Source organism: Calidris pugnax, unplaced genomic scaffold, assembly GCF_001431845.1.
Source record: "Calidris pugnax isolate Ruff unplaced genomic scaffold, ASM143184v1 scaffold44, whole genome shotgun sequence".
NCBI lineage: Eukaryota > Metazoa > Chordata > Aves > Charadriiformes > Scolopacidae > Calidris > Calidris pugnax.
In genome coordinates this window covers 48,986,425-49,013,373 of record NW_015094506.1, presented here as the reverse complement: position 1 = coordinate 49,013,373, position 26,949 = coordinate 48,986,425, and the positions used below count along the sequence as shown (strand labels likewise).

Below are 26,949 nucleotides of genomic sequence, written 5' to 3'. Positions count from 1 at the left end.
CCCTGTAGAAAAACCAATTCCTATTGCTTAGAAGCTATACCTATATCTTAGAAGCTATTGTATAAAATGGTTTTTTTTGAATTAGTTAACTGGCACATCTAGTCAAATTTCTGCAGTGATATTTAATTATTTGATTAAATATTAGAGCATCTATTTCCATCTCAGAAGATACCATTAAGGACTTGCAAACAGATCTATTTATACTGTAATTAAAAATCTGTGTTCTAACCTAGTACTTCCTAGTGATACCAAATTACTGTTGTTGCTGATAAAAATGTCCATGAAAGAACAGAAAATGTGAGAAACAAGCAAAAAAAACCAAACCCCAAATCAGCCTCCTTTTTTAAAAAGCCCCTTCCCCTGTACCTATGTCTATGTTAGCATAAAAATAGAAGCTGGATTTCTTATGAAATAAACTTCTCTTCCTGAAAAAAAGGGACATAACATTGCTTCAGTTTCAAATTAAATGTTACATAAAATTAAAAATTTAGGATTGAAAAAGCCTTTTAAAATTTAAAAGCTATTTATTTTGAAAAAAGCTAAAAAATTACTTCAGTTTTTCCAGCTAAAACAATGCTGAACATTTTAATTTGGTTTTTAAATAACTTCAATAATAACAAATCTGCCCATCTGAAAACTCAATATGTGACTGAAAAATTTAGCTCAGCTTGAATTAGAACATGAAGATGTTGTTTTCAAGATAATAGAATGGATTTACCTTACCTACTTACATTATAAAGAACATTTTTTCCCAAAACTTTTCTTAAAAGGAGATTTATACATATACAGTTGAAAAATAGATACATACAGGAGATGAGAACTGCATAGCACTAGCCAGCAGTTTGTATTCAGTTTCTTTAGTTTTCAGGTTACGTGACTCTCACAAATGAGACAATAGTGAGCAAATTCTACTTTATATTTGAATAACCACATGATGTGAGAACTGCAAAATTGCCCCCAGAGTACAGAGGTTGATTATCTGACAGAGTGACTCCTATTAGAACACATCAAGTAAAGATCTCACTCTATCCTACATGACAGAGTGGTATTTTAAAGTCTTCAGTCCTTCTCATTAAGAAGGCTTGACTTTTCATTTGAACAGTGGTGTTTGCTTAACTGTGAGTCACAAAAACTTTCTGTTCTTGTTTGTACATGACCTTAAGTAGCACTGCCATCCAATGCATAACCATGGCCTTTGCTCATTTCTATCATGCAGGCAGTGTTTAAGTTATCCCAGTAAGTCCGTTGTTTTCTGAATTGGTCTCTAGTCTCTTAGTGGTGACATTGCTGGTGACCCCCAGAGCATTGGAGATCTTCAAGGAGTCCCAAAAAGGCAGCAGCTTGGGGGTCCTCAGTTTAGAGAAACTTTTCCATTGGATTACTGTTCTTTCTCCATTGAGTCTTCCTCTTCTTATCCTCTAGGTCCTTAAGTTGGCAAATATGTGATGGTCTTGGAGGTGCCTTTTGCACATTTTCAGAAGCTGATAGTAATTGTGATATTTTGTTTCTTTACCCCATACCTCTGTGTGTCACTGGAAAATGTTGATGGGTTACTCTCTGACCTTTTTTTCCTTACCTCAGGATCTTATGGCCTCAACCTGTTCTTTTTGTTTCTGCCATTATCTCTTGCAAAATAGTATCCAGTTCACCAAAATTCTGTGAACTCTTTAATCTCCTGCATACTTAAGGAGGCCAAACTCTCAGGGACTTTAGCAAGAACATTGGAGAAAATATCTTTGACATTGTTTTTCATAGAATATTTTGGATTGGAAGGGATCTTTAAAGCTCATCTAGCCTACCTGCCCTGCAATGAGCAGGGACATCTTCAACTAGATCAGGTTGCTCAGAGCCCCATCCAACCTGACCTTGAACGTTTAAGTCCTCCATTGATGTATAGACACCAGCACTACTGGGGCTGGAGAGTCTGGTTTTGTCTTGGATCCCCCCTATTGAGCTTGTTCTTGGCAGAGATTTGCCTTGTTAAAGGGAAGATCAGGCTGTGGGTATCTTAACAACAGCCTATGGGCCTCCCCCTGCATGAGGTATGGGTAATTTCACTCCTCCTCTGTAGGAGACAGAGCATTAAAGCTTTTTTTTATTTGAAAGTACAAAAGAATTTTTTACACTAATAAGTTATGTCATTTTTTTTTAATCTAAATTAAGAGTTGTGTTTAGAGTCTAATTGTTTTGACAACAGAACAGTGTTTTATATAGACTTTGTTTGACATGTTTGCTGCAGTAATTTATAGTCTTAAGGATACTAGGAACTAAGTAATACACAGTGATTCTTCAGACACACACTGTAACTTCCTCTAGAACTGTATGTTTGCATTTCATGACATGTCCCTCTTGCCCCTCCAAAATAATATTCCGAAACCAAATATCACTCCCTTCTCAGTTGTAACTGATAGAAGCTGGACTAAGAACCGCATTTGTGTAAATGAAAATAATTTTTTTCCTCAAAAATGGAAATTGAAAAAAATGCCACTGAATTCTGAACACACCAATATTGATATATTCAGAATGCAGACAGGGAACTAGTTAAACTAGTTTAAATTCATACCTGACCTTAATCCCCCATGAAAAAAATGGTTTTTATGCATTTACCCCTCATGACGGGGGCAGCAAAGACAAATTCCTGCAGCCTCATTCTTTACTGATCTTTAGATTAATCTTTAGGTGCCTTTGAATTAAACAGATTTTTCATTCTACTGTGTAAATATATAATTACAAGATTTTGAAAAAAATTCTAAACCCCTTTTAAAAGTGGATTTTTTTGTTAACACAACCTGATAATGTTAAGACTTTCAGTTAAATTAGAGGAGGCTCATCTCTCTGGCAAAATCATTCTAATCTTTCATATGACATTACGGAAAGCAAAGTAAATACACTATGCTCTGTAGCTTCTGTAAACAGTATGTTTTGAAAAACATTTATTTTTCTGAAACACTGAATAATTACAATGCACCACAGCCTTTTGTTCAGCATGGTATAACTGATCATCTGTCTGTAACTCTAACGCAATATAATGTTTGAGGATAGTGAAGAAAACACTAAAAATTTATCATTTTTATCATAGTTATTTTCATAAACAGTAACTCTAATCTTTCATTTGCTGAGAGCTTCAACTCAGGTCATACAAATACATCCAGATCATCACTTCTTGCCTTAGCGTAGTTTACCCTGAAGGGTGATCTACAGAATCATGTGCCAATATGTATAAAAATCTGAAAGCAGACTAAATTAGAGAGGGGTTTAGTACTGTGTTCATAACTGCAGCTGTAGCCGTCGGTGGTGTGGTGTATAGCTGCCTGTAAATGCCAAGTACATCCCAAATACAAGGTTGATTTGCTCTGGCAGTACTTTTATCAATGCCATTTCATAGTAGCAGCAAAGCAGCCATGAGGCATAGGCAGCTCCATTGTATCATTTCTATTCGATGATCAACATATCCATTTTTAAGAATTGTGAGTGTTGTCTATATAATAATTACTGTAATAATGGAAAATATTCAGCCTGGGTGTGCATGATGAATGGGAGAGGAAGTTAAGGTGTCTACAAAAAATAATGAGTTTTGGGGTGATTCATGCCCAGTAGTTCAGGGAAATACATTAACACATTGACTTTCATCAACCTATGTTTAACCATCAGAAGGGTTTAGAAATAAAAGAAAAATAACTGGAGAACACAAACCATAAAGCAATTTGGTATTGAATGTCAGACTGCGAGTTGATGATGTTTCTTCTTGTTCTGAGTGCACATTTAACTTTTATAGCTTTCTGGGATTTCAAAATAATGTTTCTGGATGTTAATTCTTCTATGAAATAGACAGACACTAACTTTCATATTCTACTGATTGAAGCTGCTAGCCTAGAGAGTCCAATTTTCTTTTCCTATGTGAGCATTGGACCAGTGAAAAAATGCAACTCAAACTGACATGTTTATTTTGCATAAGAATAAATAATGCAAACTATGAAGAATCAGAGAATAAACCCCAGCATCTGTGTGTATAACTGTAGTGTAACCAAAACCAGATTCTAATATTGAAATGTCTAGACATTTTTACAGTCCAGTAGGAGAGCATCCCTGAGACTCTAAAAATGGAAAAATAATGGTTTTTATACATGTGTGGTCTGATTTTTTGGAAGCAGTTACAAACTCTTAGTGAAACAGCAAACAACAGTTTTACCACTTCTCAGCTGCTTTGGGTATACTGAGTAGGAGACTGCAGTATAACAGTGTATGCAAACCGACCAAAGTTAATTTTGTTACAGTGTACATTGTGTTACAGATGGAAATAAAATTCAAGAGATGTTCAATGGCTTAGTTTAGTATTTCTGTATTTGAAGCAACTATGTTGGGATTCATATTCAGAGAACTATAATCCTGTGATGATTTTCAGATTCCTTTCAATTTCAACTTTAATCATGCAGCCAGCTCATGTCTTAAAAGATGAATCTGAAGAGAACAGAAAATATGGAAAATAATGGAATATGGGTGGAAACTGAAATATGTATTGTGTGTTCCAGCTGACAGTCAGAAACTCTAATACCAAGATCTATTCTGTTTGCATTTTCTATAATTTGTTTGTGCTTTTTTATCAATAAGAATGTTATATATGCATCCACATTCAGTTAATAGTACAGTTTTATCACCCAGGTGGCGGACTGAAAGCTGCATTTATTGAAAGTATACAACCAATTGGAGTGGGAGCTCTTCAAATACATTTTTATATATATATATATATATATATCTCCTTGCAAATAAATATTTCTGCCCTTGATTACTACTAAGGAAGCAGACAAAAAATTTATACAAGAATGTCTGGGATATATGTGGGAACAGATACTATAGCCTTTCCAAATCCAGGCTGTGCCCAACCCCCAAAGACACTTCAGTTATTTTACTCAGTTAGCTCTTCTTTCAGTTGCTTTTCCATACCATATACTCAGTATCTTTCTCAAGGCTACAGGATAAAGGAACAAACTACTCTCCTACCAGCTTTGAATGAAGTAATGGGATCTAAATAACTGATAAATGCATGGTTCCATGGAGTAAATGAAAATAACAATGTTCAAGATCTTAATGCATAGCCAAAGACTCACCAGTTACAGAGAAGAAAGATAAAAGTAGCTCTTCTGGGTCTAATATTAGATATTCTGAAGCACCAGCATAGGGTATTTGCAACTTTGCTATATTGTTTCTGTGGATAAATAAATCACCTGAATTTTCAGGTCTTAACAGCTTCCCTGGTATGACATTCACTTCCGAGAATAAGTAGTCATTTATCTGGTATTCTCCTGCAGTCTTCTGAATATGAAAACGGTAGATTATACATAGTCCAAGGCTGTGGCTCTGAATCACTCCTAGTACTGGTGTTTAAGGGAAGCTGTTAATTCCATAAAATTTCTAAACTCTGTGTCACTCCTGGTGTACACAAATACAGAGCCAAGTTTGGTCCAAAGCTATTGTACATCTAGTATCTAATAATTTGATTTTTTTAAAAGAGCATTTGCCTCAGAGTTTTACATTAGTGCAAGTCAGGAGTAAAGCTAATGGAATCCTTCCAACTAGTGCAAGCAGAAAGAGAACCAGTGTCTGGGTCCATGCCAGGGAGTGTTCACAGACTCAGTGCTTGAACAACATCTCTGAAGAAACAGCCCTCAAACCATCAGCCATGAACATGGATTGTATGAGCACTAAAGAGATCCACTCCTGAAATGCTTGTAGGTTAATATGTTTGAAGTGACCATGATACCGTCTAATCTTCACTGTTAACCATTAAAAGCAACAAATTTATTATCAAAGGTTCTGTATAACAATAGCATAGCAAATTTTGAGGTAGGAAATACTTTTAAAATTAAGGATATTTAGTTATTTGTTTGATCAAGACCATAGATACTAGTATTTTTTGATTGCTCTTTAATTCTGTCTTGGATATCTTTTCTTTATCATAACTCCTAAAAGAGGCAATAATACAATGATTCACCTTACCAGCTCTTAGATCTTTCTTATACTTTAATTTTAAATAGGATGAAAGATGATTAGTTTAATTAATCTTTACTTAATGAGGGCAGAGTCTACCCAAAGGAACTACATCAAAGTACCTGTACCAAAAAGTAGGAGAAGAACGAACAATTGGTTTTGTTTAAGTTTCTCCCTAAGTACTGTGCTCCACGATACAGGATGCAATTATCTCTAACTTTTAAACTTGAATGTAAACCAAGATTTTAAAAGAAGCTATGAGACTTAGACACACAGAAATTTCAACAATAGCCATGGAACTAATTTTGAATTATTTTATATTGCAGACTCTTTTTCATTATTGCTAAATATTTCTCCTCTTCATGAAAAAACATATAAATAGTATGAGTATGTACCCACTCACAGTGCAGATCTAATATCCGTAGAATCAGCTGTTTCTCCTTCCTTTGGTAAGTAGAGCTACAGTACATATGGGAAAAAACATCAGCATAGCCCATAAAGAAAAATTTAACTATTTTACACAGAATCACAAAAGAGTTGAGGCTGGTAAGCACCTCTGGAGATCACCTGGTTCAAAGCAGGGTCAGTGAGAGCAGGTTGCCCAGGGCTGTGTCCTATTGGGGTTTGAACACCTCCAAGGACAGACACTCCACAACCTCTCTGGACAACCTGCAATTTTGCAATACTTGTAGACATACAGAAACATTTGAGATTAAGAAGTGCCTTATTTTATGCAGGCAGTTGAACATTAGTAGTGAACTGCATGTTGCACTTCTTGGTTGAGCAGCTATAAAATATTTCCCAAGATGGAACAGGGAGCAACATCCACATAGTCCTTGCTATTATGTAAGCATTTTTTGTTTCTAACAGTTGATCCACAGATTATGTTTATAATTCTAAATAGTCAGCAATTAGAAGGCTTAGTTGTTTAGCATGAGCAATAAAAATTATCAGCAGAAGATTACTGGTTCAAACCATGTGGTCAGTCCAAGCAAGTTTCAGTAGACCAGCTCCTCATATTTGGGCACAGGTTTACTCAGGCTGCTGAGAAATTCTATATAGTGTTGTAAGCTTAAGTCTGGCCCTACATTTGAATTCAAATTAATATTTTTTTTCCATATTATTAAAACTTTCTACCTCAAAATACTCTTCCCCAAAATTTCAGAAATCATCCAGGATCAACAAAGCATGCTGAATGCTCACCAGGGACCCCAGGTAATTATTTCAAGTACTTTCATCCCCGGGATGACAGAAACTACTTTTTAATAGTCCCTGACTCCCCACTGTTAAAAGCAGATTTCAAATTTCACCAGTACTTAGCTTCCATTTAACAAGCTGTCAAATGACTAGTCAAAATGTCAGAAAAAAGAAATCAGTTCAGCAGAGTTTTCAGGTTTTATTGTTATCAGATAATTGGCCTACTCGTGCCTAAACAAAAATAATAGATTTAACACTTCACTCATTGCTAAAAAGAGCTTGGCGATCTTGAACAGCATTAAGCTGCATGTGTTAAGTATGGCAACATAAAACAATACAACAAAATTCCAGCCTCTCCTACTTGTGATGGTTTGGGTGAAACGTGGGCCCTTCCTCACTTCTGCAGCATAAGCACTGACCCTCCCTCCAGGACCAAGCTCTTAGTTCAAGTACTGAGAGCAGCAATGACATAGGAAACTTCAAGATATTTATTTGGTACTTATAAAGAAGAGGACACTGGCTGTACTGTGTCAGAGGAAAGGTACACTTAGATTTTGAACTGTGAACTGTGAACAATAACAGATGCACATGGAAGAATATATGAACACAATAGGCTTCTTTCTCTCTTTCAGTACAACAGGACTCTGGCATGGTTTTTTTTAAGGGAAAACATGGCATTAATCTAGCTAAATGTGGATATCTCCATGGCAGTTATGAATGTATGAGGTTCCCTCTCTGTGATAATCATTTTCTAATCAGCTGAATATTATATACTTCTCTTGATTCCAGGTTCTAAATATCACCGTAAAGTAGATACCAAGAAAGATTGAGCAATTTGTGTGTGTCAGCACACTTAGTGGAGCAGGGAGGATGTCTTGATGTATAAAGCCGATCTGCTGACTGTGGGAGCTGATATTGCTAAAAATGTTGTTGCTCACCATCAGTGCAGGATGTAGCTGTCCCAATAAAATTAAAAAAAAAAAAAAAAGATGCTAGAAGAAATTATGGATTCGATTATGAGGGCAATTACTAGTTCTTCCTCCGTCAGCAGAGTTGCCATGGAGCAATGTAAGGTTTCTCATCTTCCTGTTTGTTTTTATCTACTAAACTAGTGATTTGAAGCATACAAAATTTTGGAAATGTGGATAACGTGTCCTGACTACCAAAGACCAGTTACAGAATGTGATTGGATTTTAGGCAAAAAGCTTTATTATCACCAGTATCATGTGACTTGTCGGTACTTTTCTCTTTTTGTTGATTAGACTCTCATTACTCCTAAAGATTTTCTTTGTAACATTATTTTTTTTTTCAGCAAAAGGTATTTAGCAGTTACTCTTTAAGAAAAGAGAAGTCAGGTTCTTGCCTAAAAACTTTTTCCTTAGACCTCAGGGCTATCAGTCAGATTAATGAAGTCATGTTTAAATTGTTTTGATTTTAAACATTCATGAATCCACAGGGCAGCCAATAAAAAGAATATACTTCTATAGTGACAGCTTAAATGGATCTCTGTGTGAGCCAAGGCAGTTGAGATTCAATTTCCATTTGGTTTTCTGCTTTGTTCATGTCTGCTTGGCCTAAGTGACTGAGTGAGTGACCACAGTGCCATTGCGCTCAGTAGCGAAACTCTCACCAGTGGAACTGACACCTGATTTCCAAATCCCAGTGCTGCAGCAGTACTCAGATAGGCTCTTCCTGCTGGTCTTTTAAATTAAACCATAGTTGTTGATGAGAGCCTTACTGCTCCCCTGGTAAATTTTCTTCTGAAGCCATGCAAGCAGGATGTGATAAACCTAGGACTGTAGCTGGATGCTTTTTGTCAACAAAGCTCTTTTCTTTTTTTTAAAAAAAGGATGTTAATCACTTTCTTAAACATCTAAAACTTCCCAGTTGTATTCTTGTTCATTGGCAGAACATAGAAGTGGTGGTTTGTCTTGTCTTACTCAAGGAGTACTTGAGTACTCGTACTGTCCTACTCAACGTCCTATGCCATGATAGCATTATGAGGGCACACATTGACAAGAAAACAAAAATGTCAGTTCCTTCCTTTCTAGAAGCTTTCTAAAGACAGAGTGCGTGCTGTTATATTTGTATGGCAGAAAATCAGGGGGAGCTGCATTTATTCATAATTACTGCTGCTTTATTCCAGAGGAACTGAGCTTAAAATCAGATCTGCTCTAACAACCAAAAGCAAGATCATGCTTTTGAATGATGGCTGGTAAATGAGAGGGGCTAAATTTTAGGAAAAGAAAAATCTATTTTGACACTAAGCAGCTGGCTTTACTGTCTTCTAAGCATCACTTTTTAGTCATTCTGCACAGTCTGTATTTCTGTAAACTGCTGCAAACAAAATTATAAATTGTTACTGAGAAGTGTTATGAGCAAATCTGGTATTTCAAATCCTAATTCAAGGAATACTATGGAAAAATTTGTAATATAAAGTTATAGTTTTCACTTCTTATATTCTTTCATTGTCAAATAATTTCATCTGCTTTATTCCATGAACAAGTCTCATTATATTTTATTTAGTGGCTTGTTTTCCTATGAGTTTATCTGCACATTTCACTTCATTGTTTTTCCAATTTGTTATATGCAACAGCACAGGATTTTGAAATAAAAACATGACCCAGGTGAAGACTTGGTTTTATCTCTGTAAGTCGTAGCAAGCTAAGTGTTTGTGGTTTTCCTTGCTGTGTGGATGAAGTGGTTTTCAGATGTTTTGTAATACATTGCTTTTAGTGGACTACAAAGAATTCAGTATCTTGTCCCATTAAGCATTTTTTTTCTCTAAAGCCTGAGGCTTGAATTTTGACATCTGTACATTAGTGAGAAGTTAATCTCTTTGGAGTCATCCTTATGACTAACTAGTTCAAAATATGAATGCAGCTTTAACTCCCAGATACAAATCTACAGTTTGCTTTTTGTAAGCATTTTACTGTACCAAAAGATTTCTCATCTTACCAGAATACACCTCACATGATTTATAGAGGGATTAACTCTGCAAATACTGAGCATAAAATTTCCTTGTAGTGATACCTTGCTCCATACACAGTCTCCTAGCCCAGTCCTGGGATACTTGGAAGACACAACAGACTAGTTCAGTATACAGTATTTTTCAGCCAGTTTATCATAGGTCTGTTTTTATCTTCCACAACGAATTATGTTCAGCTGTTTTGTCATTTCTTCATAACAAAAGATATGGAAGAAAAATCTAAACCTGGATATTTCCAGGCTGATGTTTGAATTATGGAGGTACTTTTTTCATTTAAAATCAGTTTGACCAATTGCCTTCATCTTGTTGTATTTTCTTAAGTGACAGAGAAAATGTATTTGAGTTACCAAATCACATTCACAAATTTAGTGTCATTTTGAGGCTCAGCTTCTGAACAGCAATGTGCTACTGTAGGGAACAGTTGTCTTCCAAGATCATGGCTGGCCAGGAAATGTCTGATATATAAAATTTTTTGGCTTCTTGCCATGTTGGTAGGTGTGCATGGGTTTGATATTGTAAGTTTCTCAATATCGTGCAACACAGACTGAGGAGAGTGCATGTGTAGTTTGAATTAGGTAGGAATTACTGTCCTCACTTGTTTCAACAGGTAAGGTATAGCTGATGGGACAGTAACACTCAACAGTCTAATCTGTGTGAAGTGAAAGGACTTTGCTAATGTGTTATGCCGTTTAAACAGCATTCACTGAATGTTACATTAAATCTTCTTGTCAAAGCAGTCCATCTGATGCCTCTGTCAAAATCTGAGCACTTGACCTCATGCTGTTTTGCCTTTTTAGGAATGCAGGTGCTGGAATGGAATGGCATCCCCTTGACTGGGAGAACTTATGAAGAAGTCCAGAGCATTATTATGCAACATAGTGGGGAAGCAGAAATATGTGTAAGACTGTGAGTTTTTCCCCATCTTTCTGTTTCCATTTTTTTGGCTTTTCATGGCTTTTTTTTTTCTTTTAATTTACAGTTGTTAAGGTGGAACCTTTGTTAGCACGAGGCATCAATGTAATAATTAACAAGAGTTCATTGTGAGTGTGGGAGGTCTGTTTGTTTCTTTTTTACTTTCTAAAGTCATAAGGACAGATAAGCAGAGGCAGATGTTAGTAATTATGCTTTTATAAACACCGATATCTCCATTGTTGGGCCACAGTCTCCTCTCATTGGCACACATACAATTCACTGAATTTACTGGGGTTAGAAAAAAATGGTAATTTAGCACTAACTTGATTTTTACTGAAATCTTTTACTGAAAGTCATTTAAGCATCGTGAGAAATATATAAACTTGCATTCAATCCATTAAAGATTTCACCTTAAAAGAACCTTTTATCCTCAGCTCTTTAACAGCATTGCAAGTATGTATCAGCTAAGAAGGGGCCATGCTTGGGAGCTGCTTTCTGTCATGAACCACTATTCATTTATCTACTTAACACAATAATGAGGGTATGAAGAAAGAGTTTCTTTTGTCTCAGGCTTCCTATTGCTTTCTTTAGGGACCTGAACATGCTCTCGGACTCTGAGAATCCTCAGCACCTGGAGCTGCATGAGCCAGTAAAGGCGGGTGAGTGACAAGCTGTTACTTTGATATTACAGGATTGGAAAGCAGCTAGAAATTGGGTATGATATAAGCTAGGATAATGGCATTTTAAATGCAGGTGTTACATCCCAAATCTTGTCATGAACAGAAAGGGGACCACACCTTAGATACAAAGCCAAGCATTTATTGTTGGTTATTATTATTATCCCAGTTCATAGAATCATAGAGTCATACAATCATTTTGATTGGAAGAGACCTTTATGATCATCGAGTCCAACCGTTAACCTGGCACTGCCAAGTTACCACTAAACCATGTCCTGCAAGATTGCACCTACACGTAGTTCAATCCGTACTGACACTGTCTACACTATCTAATTAACACAAAGGAAATCTCAGCAACAATACTGCAGCTAACATTTGTTATCCACGGGAAACCTCCTGCTAGCTACCCCTTCATCTGTACAGGCCACAGAAAACTGTAGCTTAACAGTCCCCCTCCGGCGGCAGCTGCCCTGGACCCTGTGGACAGACAGACCTTTCACTCTGGGGGCATTGCAGCAAGTCGACAGTGTCCCTGGAGGAATGTGATGTTTGTGGTGAGAGTTTTTGACTCCTCCTTGCTGGGAGGTAGATGATGTTGATGATTCCTTTCTCTTTGCTTCAGGATCTGCTTGGGGCCTTTTTTATCTGTTTTCTAGCATGCTTCATGCCTTGCTTTTTTCTCACCAGTCAGCAGCTCTGCATTGCCTATGACTTGACTGGATATCATATACTTTGCGTGCGATAGATTCGTGTTCTTTGTTCCTTCTGATACTCCTAAAATTGATTTTTCCCTGCTTACAAGTTTGTATTAGTGTCAGTAATGGACCGGTGAGCTGCTGGTAGCCCTGGGGCCTCAGCTATCTTCCTGTGCCCAAACCTCGCAGCACTCTGCTGTCACCCCAGGCCTGTGCTCCTGTGAGCTATATCATTAATCTGGAGTCAGAGATACTTCAGTCTACACAGTGAAATTACTGTTGTGCCCTTATGTATCAAAATTATTAAGAATGGGCATTATACTGCACAATTATACAAGGTGAAGCGTAACTCAGACAAATTAAGGTCATATGGTCATTGGACAATTGCTGTTGCATACAGGCAGGCTAAAACAAAGGTCCTAGCAAACGAGCAATTCCAAATAAAACACAAGTCCTAAGGCCTGTGTTAGTTTAATACAAGGCTTGTGGCCCGTTAATAGTGATGAAAATACAGTATTTGCTAAGATACAGGGCTGCAATAGGAAGTACTTTGTGTGAAGTTTTCTTTTGTGACTTCTAAAATGGCAGGTGCTTTTGGGGGGATTCCCTTCTGTTCCATCAATACTGTGACTGCAGGCTGGAGTCATGGTATAAATTGTATCTAAATAACTTTGAACCAACATCCACAATCTTACTAGTAATGCAGCTCTTCAGCAAGCTCAGTGCAGGAAAAGAATACTTCATTCAGCATCATCATTCTGAGTTCTGTGGCTTTGGGGCTGGTCATTTATCAATCAGTACATGTTACCTGGATTAAATCCTCCATTTTCTGACCACATAGCTCTTCCCATCTATTAATTTACTTACCATCAAGCTACCTTTCGTTGAAAGTAGATGTAACTGATATTAATTGAAATCAAACACGAAGTCTGACAGAGCTTTGAGGCAGAGGTACCTACAATTTTTTCCTAGATCAAAAAGACCAAAGGCATTCACAGACAGTGAAATTGGGTTTTAAAACAATAGAAGCTAGAATAAACAATACTTTTTATTAATGGATAAAACTGAAAATGAGAAAAAAACAGAAATAAAGTAAATTCCCCCATTCTTGAAGGCATGCTTCCTACAAGTCTAGCAGTCTTCTAGTGGTTTCTGAGTTGGAACAGCTCTGCAGTCCATTCTCACCACCAAGCCAATTCTTTCTTGCCACTACCTCTGAGTTTTGCAGATTGTGCTTTGGAAAGGAAGAGTCTTCATTCCCCCTAGAAAGAAAAAAGCAAATACAGCCTAGCTGGCAGAATAAGGCTAATGTATTGGCTAAAACTGCTCACACTTCTGAGAAACTGGGAAGCAAGCTGAGTCTAGTATCCCTTTAACTCTACTCACTTTAAGGCACATATGAAGCTTACTTCAACCCATTTCTCTATTAAATAGAGATTGCCATCTACAGAGGGTAAATTCTCCCCACCCTTTCCCAGGCAGCAGGGAGGGCAATCAGACTCCTACCACAGATGCCTCATATAGATGTGTATAATAAAGAAAAATGAATCAGGGCTCTTACTCTTCATTTGTTTTCATTTTATTCTACTTTGATTAATTTGTAGTTCTTTCTATTTTTGTATGAATTATCTCAGGAGAAGGATACAGTTTTATTGAATGTCCAGTTGATTAAAAGAAAAAAAAATAAAAAAGAGATTAAAACTTGTTATAACAAAGTTCAGGTACTTGGTGAAACTGGACCAATTCCAAACAGTGAAAGTTAGCACAGGCCAGCCTTTAAAACTGTAATTTGCTCTGGTGTGATTCAGCATGATCAGCAAAGTCTATTTTTCTTCAGCTACACAATAACCTTCTCAGAAAGCTTGTGAGATGAGTAACACCAGTTGATGGAGTGTTGAGTAGAAAGATTGTAATTGGGATGTTGATGTTGGGGGAAAGATGTCTATTTTTTATAGGTTGCCTTCTGCATCTTCAAAATGTACGAGCAGATGGTATGAAAAGTTGTAAGGATAATTACCTTGTCCCTGGACTATGGCAAGATGGGTTTGAATGTGCTAGCAATTATCAATATAGAGCTCTCTTACTTCAATCCAGTAGATAAAGCGAAGTCCCCAGGGGTTGATCCCAAGCAGCTGGCTGCAGAGCTCCAAAAGGTTTCTCTACAGCAGTCACCTCTAGTCACTTCCTCAGGAGTGGAAAAGGGATCTCACATTCATTCTGGAACCACTTCTGCTGCCTCCAGCGCTGTTCCCAGCCCTGGTCAGCCTGGTTCTCCGTCAGTGAGCAAAAAAAGGCACAGCAGCAAGGTAAGAAACTTCTCAGTTATGTGGCAATAATAGTTTGATGACAAGAAGAAACTGCCTATTTATCTTCTTTAGTGAGGCAAGAAATCACAGTACATATTGATGAATTCATTTCTGTGACAGTGATGAGTACTACTGTTAAGATATAGAAGGAAAGGAGATTATGCAATTTATCGAAGGTCATAAAAGATTGGGCCCTCTCTGAAAACAGATTTCTCCAACTTAATATTATTGTTTTTAAAAAAAAATAATTGCCCTTTTGATTCTTTGTTGTTGAATTTTTAAGTGCATCCTACATGATGGTGAGGTACTAGTTCCACAGGAGAAGCTGCTATCACTAAGATCATCTATCTCTATACTAAGCTCCTGTTGGAAGGGTTACGAGCTATGAATACTCATAGCAAAATGAAACATTTCTCTGAAAGCCAGGGAAACAATGAAAAATATATTTACCATCAAAATGTGTTTTGTCTCTAGCTAATTCCTGTGGACTTGTTAAGCATAATTTCTCATTTTCTTTGCCACATCCTGTCCGTTTCACAGCTGAAACTGGAAACTAGATCATAAAGTCACCTATCACATTTTTGCATTTCGTGTCAAAAAAGTTAACAGCTGAAGTGAAAATCAGTCCTGCTTAGATTGCATTTGCTTAAGCATTTTGCAAGACAGCTAAAGCTGGTTGCTATCCTGAATACCCAGCTTCTTATGGTTTACTATTGGAAGCTAAACTCTACATTGCCAACAAGATGCTTTTTAGATGTTGATTTCAATGCATCTATATTGCTTTTTGGGACTGTTAGGTTCCTACTGCACTATTCTTACGTTTGTATTTTTGTGCTGTTGAAGCTATGACTGTAATTTGAACTACAAATGCATTAGGTACATTATAAATAAAAACCAGAAAATCATGCCTGCTCATTTCAGAAAGCTCTTCAATATGCCTACATAACTTTCATGTGAGAGGAAGCACAAAAATCTCTTTCATCCAGCAATTTGGCAAAACCTGTAAATATATTTATTAATCAGTTAGTTTTGGATATTAATTCTGCCTTGCCACAGTGCTCGTAGATGTTTTATGAGCTAATTCAGGCCTAGGATGTACAAGTTAAATCCATATCCTGGGATTTACTGCACCTAACTTCAGGGATCTGGCAGAATTGCCTAATTGTCAGGTGAATGGTTGGTTTCATTATACCTTACTCTGGAAATTGTACACATCTACATAGGAACTAGTTTGCCATGTGGTTTATGTTTACCAGTGAGAATAATGCACTTCTGAAGGTACAATTCGTGAGACTGGATGAAACCCGCCATTGAGGTGCATCCACTGCACAGAAAGGAGAGGGCAGGGCTCTTCATGTCACGATCTGTACTGAAACCTATTTCATTTGGTTAGATGAATCACACTCCTAAATTCACTGCATCATGTATGGCAGTCCCTACATCCTTGATGTGTGGTGTATCCTGGACAGATGCCTCTCTCTGTCCACATGAGAAGACTGGGTTCCCAGCTTTGACACTACAGCAGGTCACCTAAAGTTACATGCATAAATTTCATTTCCTGCTTTACAGGGGATTTAGTAATCTTCTATGAAAATTCAGCTGGAGGCTTATAAAGATGAAACAAAAAAATTATTAGAACTAATGCCTTTATGTAGGGGATGCAAAAGTCAAAACTAATCAGGTAAATATTTAAAACATCCTTTGCTTATTTCTGAAAATCACATGGAGAATCATTTCTTTCATAACAACTGTAGCTCTTGTTGACTTGTATAGTTTCTGCTCATTGACTGCAGGCCAAGTTTATAATGGTGTTGAGCTCTCTTAGAGAAAACTCCTGCTCATCCTTTCTGGAACAGCTCTCTGCCCTGGGCTGACAGCATTTCTAGGCAGGCTGCAGCCTTGCCAAAGTATCATGACAGACTAAATATCCAAACTGCCTAGATCTTGTTTTTGTTACTGTTCTTATTTTTAGCAAGTAAAATATTTTTTTCTTTTTCTTTTTTTTTTTTTTCCTAATGCTTTTGTATAGGACATACACTCCAGAAATGTAGGAGTACCTTTGATATTCTGCAGTGCTGATTCTTTCATATTCAATGTTTTGTCCCAGTACTAGAGAGAGTGATAGTGCATAGCATCAGAGCCTGGCATGAGCAAAGAGTTTCACATCGTGGTAATGGCAACCTTCCCCAGCAGGTGTGATGGCATTACAAAACACCAGCTCTTACACAGGACGTAAGATACTTATTTGCATCTCTGCCTTTCAGTCCAGATCCAACTTCAAAGCTGACCCAGCTATGAGCTGGGGGTTGGACCAGATGACCTGGAGAGGTCTTTCAGCCAGAATTATTCATGTTTCTTTGAAATATTCCAGTAGTTCTTCACGATCAGTTTAAAATCAGCTGATTACAGCTTAGTAAATGAATTCAGAGATTTAACAAGACATAAAAATGCACTTTTTTTTTTCCACAAACAAGTAGATGAGAATCTGAAATACCATTTAAGATCCAGAACATTTTATAAACTATTGATGACCTATTTTAGCTTTTAGAGGGACTACACTTCTCTAAAAGCTTGGTAAGGTACCAAGAAAAGCTAATTTAAAAATTTTCTATGAGAATTATATTTGAGAGGCACATGCATTTCAAGAAAAATCAATATTTCTTTTTTTTTTCTGAAAAAGTTGGTGTTCGTAAAGAAGCACACCTAGAAGGCAAGGTAAAGTGTGTAAACCAAACACAAATATGGCAATACAGTGAGTATAACTATATAACAGGCAGGTTTTGGGTGGGTTTTCCCTTGTTATCTGTTGAGCTAGTGTTTACCTGGGATTTTTCAGATTACTTCTGTTCTGTAGATCTGAATGACTGAGGGGATATTTCTTCATCACAAACCTGAAAAGGGTACTGCATCACCTCAACTTCATGCTCTGGTCTGGGAGTCACAGGCTTTGCATTGGCCTAATTTAAAACAATTATAGAATCATAGAATCATAGAATGGTTTGGGTTGGAAGAGACCTTAAAGATCATCTAGTTCCACCCCCCCTGCCATGGGCAGGGACACCTCCCACTAGAGTAGGTTGCTCAAAGCCCCATCCAGCCTGGCCTTGAACACCTCCAGGGATGGGGCATCCACAACTTCCCTGGGCAACCTGTTCCAGTGTCTCACCACTCTCACAGTAAAGAATTTCTTTCTAGTATCTAATCTAAATTTCCCCTCTTTCAACTTAAAACCGTTGCCCCTTGTCGTATCAAACATCCTGAGAAAATCTCTGAGGGTTTTTTTTCTTTCGAGGATAGGGCAGCACAAAAGAGGCAGATGGATTTTACTCTTCTTAGAAAGTGAAAGAAATCCTAAATGCACAGAATAATATGCCAGGCTGCTGGTCACACCTGGACAAACAGGAAAAGGTGGCTTCCAGATCAGTCTTCAGAGAGCAGTTTGTCCTTGTTTGCACCCTTTGTTTTCTGCTGCATCAACCAAGGAAGCAGACGTGGAGAGAACACAAAAATATTGAAATCCTGCTACCGAACAAAAGACAGCTTTCTTGCTTGACTGATGTCTTGCAGGTCCAGGATAGCTCAGGGCACCACCATTTAACCGAACAGCATATTTTTGAGAGTCCAGGATTTGAAGCAAATGGTGCTAGGATTTTCCAACTACTAACAAACAAGAAGGAAGAAAAGGAAAAAAAGAACAAAAGATACTGAGGCTTTTATTGTTTGTGTCAGCAACCTAGAGAAGCTCAGTGACAGAGAACAGAAAGGAATAAGCAATTATGCAGTGCTGCAAATGGGAAGACAGAAAATTTAAATTTCATGTCACAGAAAGTTTGTGGAGGAGTTTGCAGATGATGCGATGTGGCTGCGTTTATTATCGTAAAACACAGAATAAAGAAAAAATATATGAGGTGTCTTGCAATTTTGAAATCCACTTGTACACAGGACTCAGTTTTCGTACTGTTCATTCCACTCTTCCTACATATTTTCAGCTAAATGCAGTTTAAACTACTTTGCCTTTCAGTAGAAATATGGCTGTGTTGTACTTGACGTGGTATTTGGGTTGTCTTTGTAACCTTCACTTCTGTTAGACGGGGTTAATGCTATGTGTCTTTTCTCCCCATGCCTCCCTGTGTGACCAATATGCTCAGACCATAAAGACTTGGGTGTTCAAGTCGCCTGATTCTGTGCTTGCACAAAGGCTGATCAAAATGGCAGGCTTGGGCCTCACGTGCTGTTGAAATATCCTAACTATTAGTTTCGAGCATACAAATTGGAGACTATTAAACGTTTTTTAAATATATGTGGCAATACAGCAGTATAAACAACACCTGTTTAAAAAGTTAAGTTTGAAAATCTATTATTTCCAATATGTGTGTGTTTATATATGCGAGTGTGTGCCTATGTATTTATTTATGTATTTTAATCTGGCAGCCTGCGGAAACTACAAAGTCTGCTTCCCATCCAATCACTGGAGAAATTCAGGTAAATATGTAGTTTTTGCTGTGTAAATTGTTCTTGCTACTGGCTGCATTTTTCCGATGAATAAGTTTGCAGAAAACATCCTTCAATAAATGATTTCTAATTCAATTCCAGCCCCTTGAAATGTCACTCATGTAAATCAGTGCTTGATTTTTGCCTCTGTCTTTAATGTTGGCTTATGAAATACAAACAGAAGAATGAAAAATACTACTGTTAGTGAACGGGCTAAAAATGTAGTGAAATTAATTCCAACCTTTAACCTTTGGGCACTTGCTGTGGTTTACTTCAGAAATTCCCAGGCTTTACATTTAAGCAAAGACTGCTATGAGTTCCTCATAATACAATATATTTCCAGGCAATACCGAGTTTGTAGTTATATCTTAAGTAAACTGATTTTACGTTTTTATGACAGTGGAACTGGAAGCATCAGAATAAATGAAGCCTAACTTGCTATAGATTTCTGTCTTTTTTTTTTTTTCTTAATTTATTGCTCTCTCTTATACTAGTACTAAGGGTCTTTCAATAGTATTATAACATACTTCCTGGGCTTGGGCTCCAGGTAGTCAGAATTTGTGTGATTCCTACTCAATAAACTGTCTATTGCTCAGAATAATATCAAGGGTTCAAACTTCATCTGCTTTTTCCTGATCAGAATATGAGTGTTATTTATTTATTTATTTTGATTTTATCCATTTTTAACCAATAGTGACAGACTTTGAAAGTAAAATTTGTTTCAAGATCCAATGTTATCAAGTAGAATCTCATTCTAGTCAGAAGAGAGAGAAAAAAACTTCTAAAATGTGTTTATTTTCAGTCAAAATAAAAGTCTAAAACTCATTTTATTCGGAGAATTTTGGAGAGGTATTGAATCATTTAGGAAGGAAAATTTAAAAAATAATCTTACTGTGTTTTAACGGATTCTCTAGCTTCAAATCAACTATGACAAACACCTTGGCAACCTTATCATCCACATCCTTCAGGCAAGAAACCTTGCTCCCAGAGACAACAACGGCTATTCTGACCCCTTTGTTAAAGTTTATCTTCTTCCAGGGAGAGGGTAAGTGTATAAGAGAGATTTTAACCTGAACTTTCTTTTAATTTGTGTTTGTTACTTGTCACTAATATCTAAAAATTGAGGTACAACACCAGGAAAAATGCTGGATTTTTAATAGAGCGCCAGATCCTATTCCCAGGAGAATGTCCATATTTTGCTAATGACCTGAGAGACTTCATGATCATTCCTGTAGAATTAATTTTTTTTTTCATGTTTCCATTTAAAAAGTCTAATACATGCAAAATATCTATTAAAAGAACAACAGACTCTACTGAAACTTACCCAATATATGTAATACTCTCTGTAATGTGGAAAACTGCGTATTAAGGTTAAAATGGAATTGTTGCTTCAGCTAAAGACATTCTGAATTTGGCACAGATTTGCAAACATGTATAATTAAAGTACCTGAGATAAATTTAAGGTTGTGGTATAATATCAAAGGGGAGAAATACTAGACAGAAAGCATTCATTCCATGTGATCTTTAATGACTTTTTTTAAGAACTAAGATGTGAAATTCTGATAATTATCTAATGACTATACAAATTGCTAATCACTTTTTCACAGACCATTTATTTTTTCAACTCTGTAATTACAAATTTGTAATCAGTGTTTCCTTTAAAAGATATGTTTTTGTATCAGCAATATTATAACTCTTTTTTGTGCCCTGAAGTTGCAGAATGTCATACATATGCATAAGTATACATGGTTATAGTAATCTTGCTGACTTCAGTGACAATACCTAAAGCTAAATAGATAGATCAGACATTAGATAGAAAAGACAAATTCCTGCAAACTCCTCTGCTTGTGTAATCACACTCATCCAAAAGGAGTTGTAGGCTAGGACCATTCAACTAAAATCTATATTTCTGTTCTCTCCAAAGGAATAGGAAAGTGGATGCTCAGGTCACAGTTTAGCATTTGGCATGTGGGCAAGCACCACTAAAGCACACGCATATTCTTTTGTAGCTTGCTTGTTCCAGCTATACAGCATTCAATGTTGATCAGTGGCACTGGGCCCAAAACTGGGAACAAGTCCTAAATCTTGAGGGTTTTTTTTTAATGCACCTAAGAGTCTTGTAAAATACTTGTCAAATCAATCTTACTGGGAATTTTGCAAGTACATTCACTGATGTAGAAATAAGACTTTGAACTAGAGAGACGTTCACCCTACAGAGATCTAAGCCAGACACCAGTGTAGGTTTAAACTTGTGGCCAATTTACAAAGAATTTGCATTTTAGTTTTGTTTGGGTCCATTATTTTAAAACATGGCAATGTTACAGTCTTGCATGTAACTTGGGGCTTTAGGGAATAATAAAAATGAAGAGATTCTCAAAAGTGCCAAACTTGTTTCTGAAAGCAGAAACTTGAATTGCTAATGAATACCTTTTAACTGTAGTTCAGTCCATGCTACACTTCTTATGCTTCCTAACGCCTCTATTTCCTTTGATTCTGATAGTAGAAACTACCCATTATTCACATTTTCTTTCATCTCTGTTCTCATTTTCTCTCACACTGCTTCCTCTGTGTTCCTGTCTCTGTAAATGCTGGGTATGCAGACAAGTCATGGTTGTCCAAAATGCAAGGTAGAGTATACTATCTTCCAATTTCACTCTTTCATTTTTTATATGTATGCATATTTTGATAAGCCTGTGTATTCAACTCTAGATTTCCCTTTAGTTTTGATGACAGGCAAGAGCAGTGTGGTTTTGCTGTTCATTCTCTAATGAATCCCATTTCCAGGTCAGCAGGAACTGGAAACAAGTAATTAATGGCCCTTAATATTCTCAGGCCAAACACTTACAACAAATTTATTTTTAAGTCTGAAAGAATTTAGTTCAGAGACATTTAAACATTCTTGCTCACTCACTGAAAGCTGGAAAATAATTAGCTGTGAACTTGTATCAAGATTTTGGATGGTGTTACTGCCAAGAGAAACAGGCACTGTTTGGAAATGAAATGAACTATTTTTCTCTCTACATGTTGCACAGTGTGTAGACATTAAAGCCAGGTATAATTCTAGATAATTGCCCAGCTGGCTTTAAGGCTGCTTGGCCACATAAATGGCTATTTGTGGTAAACAAATTTGAATTTTTAGTTATTGAAATTACTAGTGCTTTGCTTGTCCTGGAAGTGGAAACATAAGGCAAAACTCCATTTTCAAGATACGTTAATATCAGTCCAAGCTAAGTACATAATCATAGCAATTCATCTCTAATTCTGAATTTGTTTAAAAGTAGAAACCTGACCAGAAAAATCAACAGATTAATTTTAATAAACAGATCTTCTCAATTGTCAGTCTGTTCCTTCATTAATAAAATTATTTAATGAATGTGTTTAAATGCCACGTTTTATGTGCAGTTATTCAATTATACTGTTTTCATTGTACTTGCATTTGTATTATGCATTAATAAACTGTAATTTGGAAAGCACAGAGACATTATAAGAGAGTAATTCAGTTTGTACCATTTTACACAGCATACTCTTTAAATTTCAAGTGCAAATTATTTCATACTAGGTATAGACTAGTTTAATGAATGCATTTCATTAAAACATCACCATCTGTTAATCATGATTGTTGGGGGGAAGGTGAATTGGTGTATTTGCCAGATCCTTCCCTTCAGAGATCTAGAAACCTTCAGTTGTCATCCAGCTTAGCCTGGGTCTGCACATCCTTAGAAGTGGTCAAGGTCTCTGATTCCCTCTGTAACAGATCCAGACCATAGGTTACATGATAACAGGCTAATGCCACCCAGATACTCTATGGACTTCACTGTAAATACTCCAGTTACCATGTTAACAACACATTTCCTTTTTGTCACTGCCAGCTCTAAAACTCAACACTGCATCAATCACCTTCTCACATATTTCTGAAAAGAATCAGAAACTTTGAAAAGGTGATGAAATTGTAATATCGCAGAAAGAAATCCATGAAAGGAGAGGGAATGTCTTGGTGTCATTTTCTTGGCAGAGGGAGCAAAAGGTCCTTTCCTACTTTCTTCAAAAAGATGAAAGTATATCAGTTCCTTAAAACTAGAAAATCATGTGACATTTAGTCAGTCTTAAGCTGTATAATGCTATCCTGGCTTAGTTAAGGTAAGAAGTAAGTGGTTTACGCTGGGTATAGGAGGAGTTTGGATAAGTTAATATTTCATTAATAGTTGATCAGAATAGACATTTATTTGAGGAGTACTGTGAGCCCAGAGAGAGTGAGGTGCTGCCAGCCCAGCTGTCTCTTGCCTGTGTCCCATGTCTCCATATGGGTCAGTCAAATCTCATTAATATTTTGAGTGATGGGATTGCTTTTTTCAGATCAGAGAGTGGGAAAAGAAGGCTATTGAGGTGCTTAAAAAATTTAAATGCATTACTGAATAGAGTTTGCCATCAAAACCTAGTTTCCAAAAGGGTTCAGATTTTGTATTTCAGCTCTCCTTCCAAGATATGCAAAGAAATAACTTTGTGTTTCTTTTTCATATGCTCTTTGTCCCCCTAGATTTTAATTCATCCTTTTCCTACTGACATAAAAGAGGAAAGAAATCTTTTTTTTCCCTTTTTTTATAAACATACCATTCTCTGCTGTAGCTGACAGGACTGATTGAACTGTGGATAGCTACTGCTTTCTTCCCATAAGCAGAGGTGGACAGATACTTTGTTTCAGAGGTCCCAATGCCCTTCACATTTTTCGATAAACTGGAAGACCGTAGATAGCATATTTTGCAAGAAAATAAATGGAACTGCATAGAATAACTAGAGTAAAAAATGAGAGTGAAAATAACTGCAAGTTCCTGTCATTAAAACATATCAGTCTAATAGACAGCTAGGGTATGGCCACCCACTTTTGGAGAATAAGGCTGTTACACACTTCAGAATAATTAGAGGGGAGCACTGCACAGTAGAATTGAGTTTGTTGAGTGAAACTGCTGGTGCTGCAGACCCAACTTAGACATACATGTGTCAGTAAAATACATGCATCTTTCACATAACCTTAATTCAGACCTGCTTCAGTCTGGTACCATGCATGGTGTACCATTAGTGACTAACTGATTAAATCAGTCCCTGGAGTGAATCTTCTGAGTTAATCTCATATGAAAGGAATCTAGTTCATTAGCTCTGAGACCATGCCACAGTGTGTACCAAAACACAGTTCAATCAAGTCAGAAGTGAGAATCAGGAGAACAGCACGCTACCAAAAAATAATGTAGGGCACCCATGAGAGCGTTTAATAGGGCAGATACAGATCATTCTGTGTCATTTGGCCTTAATGCTGGAGAGCAGTCTTGGGCACATTTAATTTAGTTAAGGGCAGTTGACTTGTGGACTGGCAAAAAGAGTTTCTTTGCCTTGTATCTTGTTGAGTTTTCAAAGTATTAAAAGCTTTTCATGTTCTCCTACCTCGCTGTTTTGAGATGTCCATTAAAATTTATATTAAATTAAAATTGGAATGGAAGCAAATCTGACATCGAAGCTCACAGAGCTAGATGAATCCATATTCTGTTAAATGTTAGTCTATTCCTTTCTCTATACTCAGGAAATGTAAAGCACAAGAGAAAGCACTACAGATTCTTTTTAAAAACAGATTATGCAGCCAAACTTTTTGTTCTTGGCTATTGATAAAAACATTCATGAGCTTGATGCACTTTTATGCTTGTTTCCAGTACAGTTAGAGGTATAGGGAGAGAACATGATCAATAAGAAATTAGTGTTTCTATCATTAACAGGATATTAGTTACCCCATGGTATTCATTAGATGTTCTTGTGAGATGGGACTCCTATATTTAGAGACTGTAACCTATAAATATAATGGATTCATGCTACTTTAAAGTGCTAATAGGAGGATGGTCTCGGAAAAGAAATCAATGCAGTATCACTTCAATTTATAAGCAGAGCCCAACACCTACAATGAGAGAACAAAGCGTATGTGCACGTGCTGACTGATGCTTCATGTTGAAACGGCTGTAGGCAGAGCCAGCCTGCTGGAGTCAGAGGAAGATGTTTTAACAAACCATGTTGGGAAAGCATACTGAAGAAAAAAACCCAAAGGCTGACATTGTCCTCTTGTAACCCTGAGTTGTTGCAGAAATGGGAGATGCGGTTCTTTTCTTTTTCTGGTTTTTGGTTTGTGAGTGTGTTTTTGCATCAGAACTGAAAGAAACCAAAGATCACTAATGTAATGTTTCCTTCCTTTGTTCAAATTCAGTGCTGAGTACAAGCGGAGAACTAAGTACGTACAGAAAAGCTTGAATCCTGAGTGGAATCAGACAGTCATTTATAAAAATATCTCCATGGAGCAGGTGCGTGACTGGTAGTACTGCTCGGTGCAATTTGCTGCTTTATTATTTGTATGGTCTGCAGTGCTTACTATGAAGGGAGCAGGGCTACTGGCGATTCTGTGAACTCCTGTGAAGTCTTGCCAAATTTAGGGGAAATTTGGAGCTACTTCCTTGCCACTGATAGAGATTACTCTATCAATACTCTTTTCTTGTCCCTTCTACTCATGAAAATGGTAATTTGTGGGGATTACACTCACAGTCATGTCATAAGTACAGATGTGGCAATTTAAAAAATGATAATGGAATACAGCAAGGGAATAAATTAAGACATAAGTTTCTGAAGTAGATACAGAAAACACTGTCAGTCTTTGTTCCAAAAGCCATGCAAGGTCACACAAAACACAGGTCAAATAATTTTCTTGCTCATAAATATTTATGAAATGTAGAGATACATTTTTAGATTTAGCAGCAATTTACAGCAATGGGCCTGAAATATGAATCACCTGAAAAAAAAATATTAGAAGATGTTTAGTTTCCTTGCTATAGAAAGAATTAAGTCACATCTGGGAAAGAAGACTGTGGAAGTCTTCTCTGTTTCTTGGTGGCTTCCTAACTCCAACTGATTAAAGGGTTAACTGAGGCAGCAAATGAGTCCTCTTTTTCTCTATCTCCAGTTTTAAGAGACTTTTTACCATTTTAAAAAGGCATAATGAGCAAAATTATGATGTCCATTTGTTTAAATTATGAAGTGTATTTTACAGAATAATGGATCTGTATATAGTCCTAAATCTTTTCGCCTTTCTTAGTGTTTTGTTCTTTATACTTTCATCTTGATTTTTCAAGACCATTTAACCTTTAAGCACTACTTAAAAAAGCCCAGTGTATAGATTTCCCAGTGCTTTCAATATACTTCTCCAACACAACACCAAGACATCAATATTATCTTCCAAGCTTAAAATTTCATTATTCATTTTTCTTGTTTATTGAGAGGAACATAGATTAAGGTACTCATTTTCACATGGAGCAAAATCCTTCCCACAGAGAGGCTTGCATGGTTGCTCATGCAATCTACACATTTGAACTTAACAGGAAGCAGCTCAGATTTACTTCAGAGATCCCCTGTTGTATGTCATGGTTATGGTTTGCTAGGGTTTGCATGCAGTTTCATATGATGTTTGTTTAGGTGCAATATAAACCCTACGTCTTCTGGGTTTTGTGAAAAGGTTTGGTAAGTCTTAGCAATATTTCCAGATTGAACTTTCCATTTAAGAAAGGCTCTTCCTTTTATTTAATTTGATTCTGGGTTCTTCTGTGACATTTCACAGAGCTGTAATTAGGAGTGGTTGGATGTTGGACATTCAATGGCTCTTTTGCAATTTTAAATTG

The 26,949-nt window shown here is 36.8% G+C and overlaps 1 protein-coding gene across 1 annotated transcript in view; it reads left to right on the top strand.

Annotated features, from left to right (window-relative positions):
* PCLO (piccolo presynaptic cytomatrix protein) overlaps positions 1-26,949 on the top strand; it is a 385,413-nt gene that overhangs the window by 281,847 nt on the left and 76,617 nt on the right. The window contains exons 11-17 of the mRNA XM_014963376.1: positions 10,969-11,077; positions 11,675-11,742; positions 14,553-14,761; positions 19,193-19,243; positions 20,167-20,297; positions 21,853-21,879; positions 25,491-25,584. Of these exons, the coding sequence (XP_014818862.1) occupies positions 10,969-11,077; positions 11,675-11,742; positions 14,553-14,761; positions 19,193-19,243; positions 20,167-20,297; positions 21,853-21,879; positions 25,491-25,584 (689 nt within the window). The remainder of the gene's footprint in view (positions 1-10,968; positions 11,078-11,674; positions 11,743-14,552; positions 14,762-19,192; positions 19,244-20,166; positions 20,298-21,852; positions 21,880-25,490; positions 25,585-26,949) is intronic.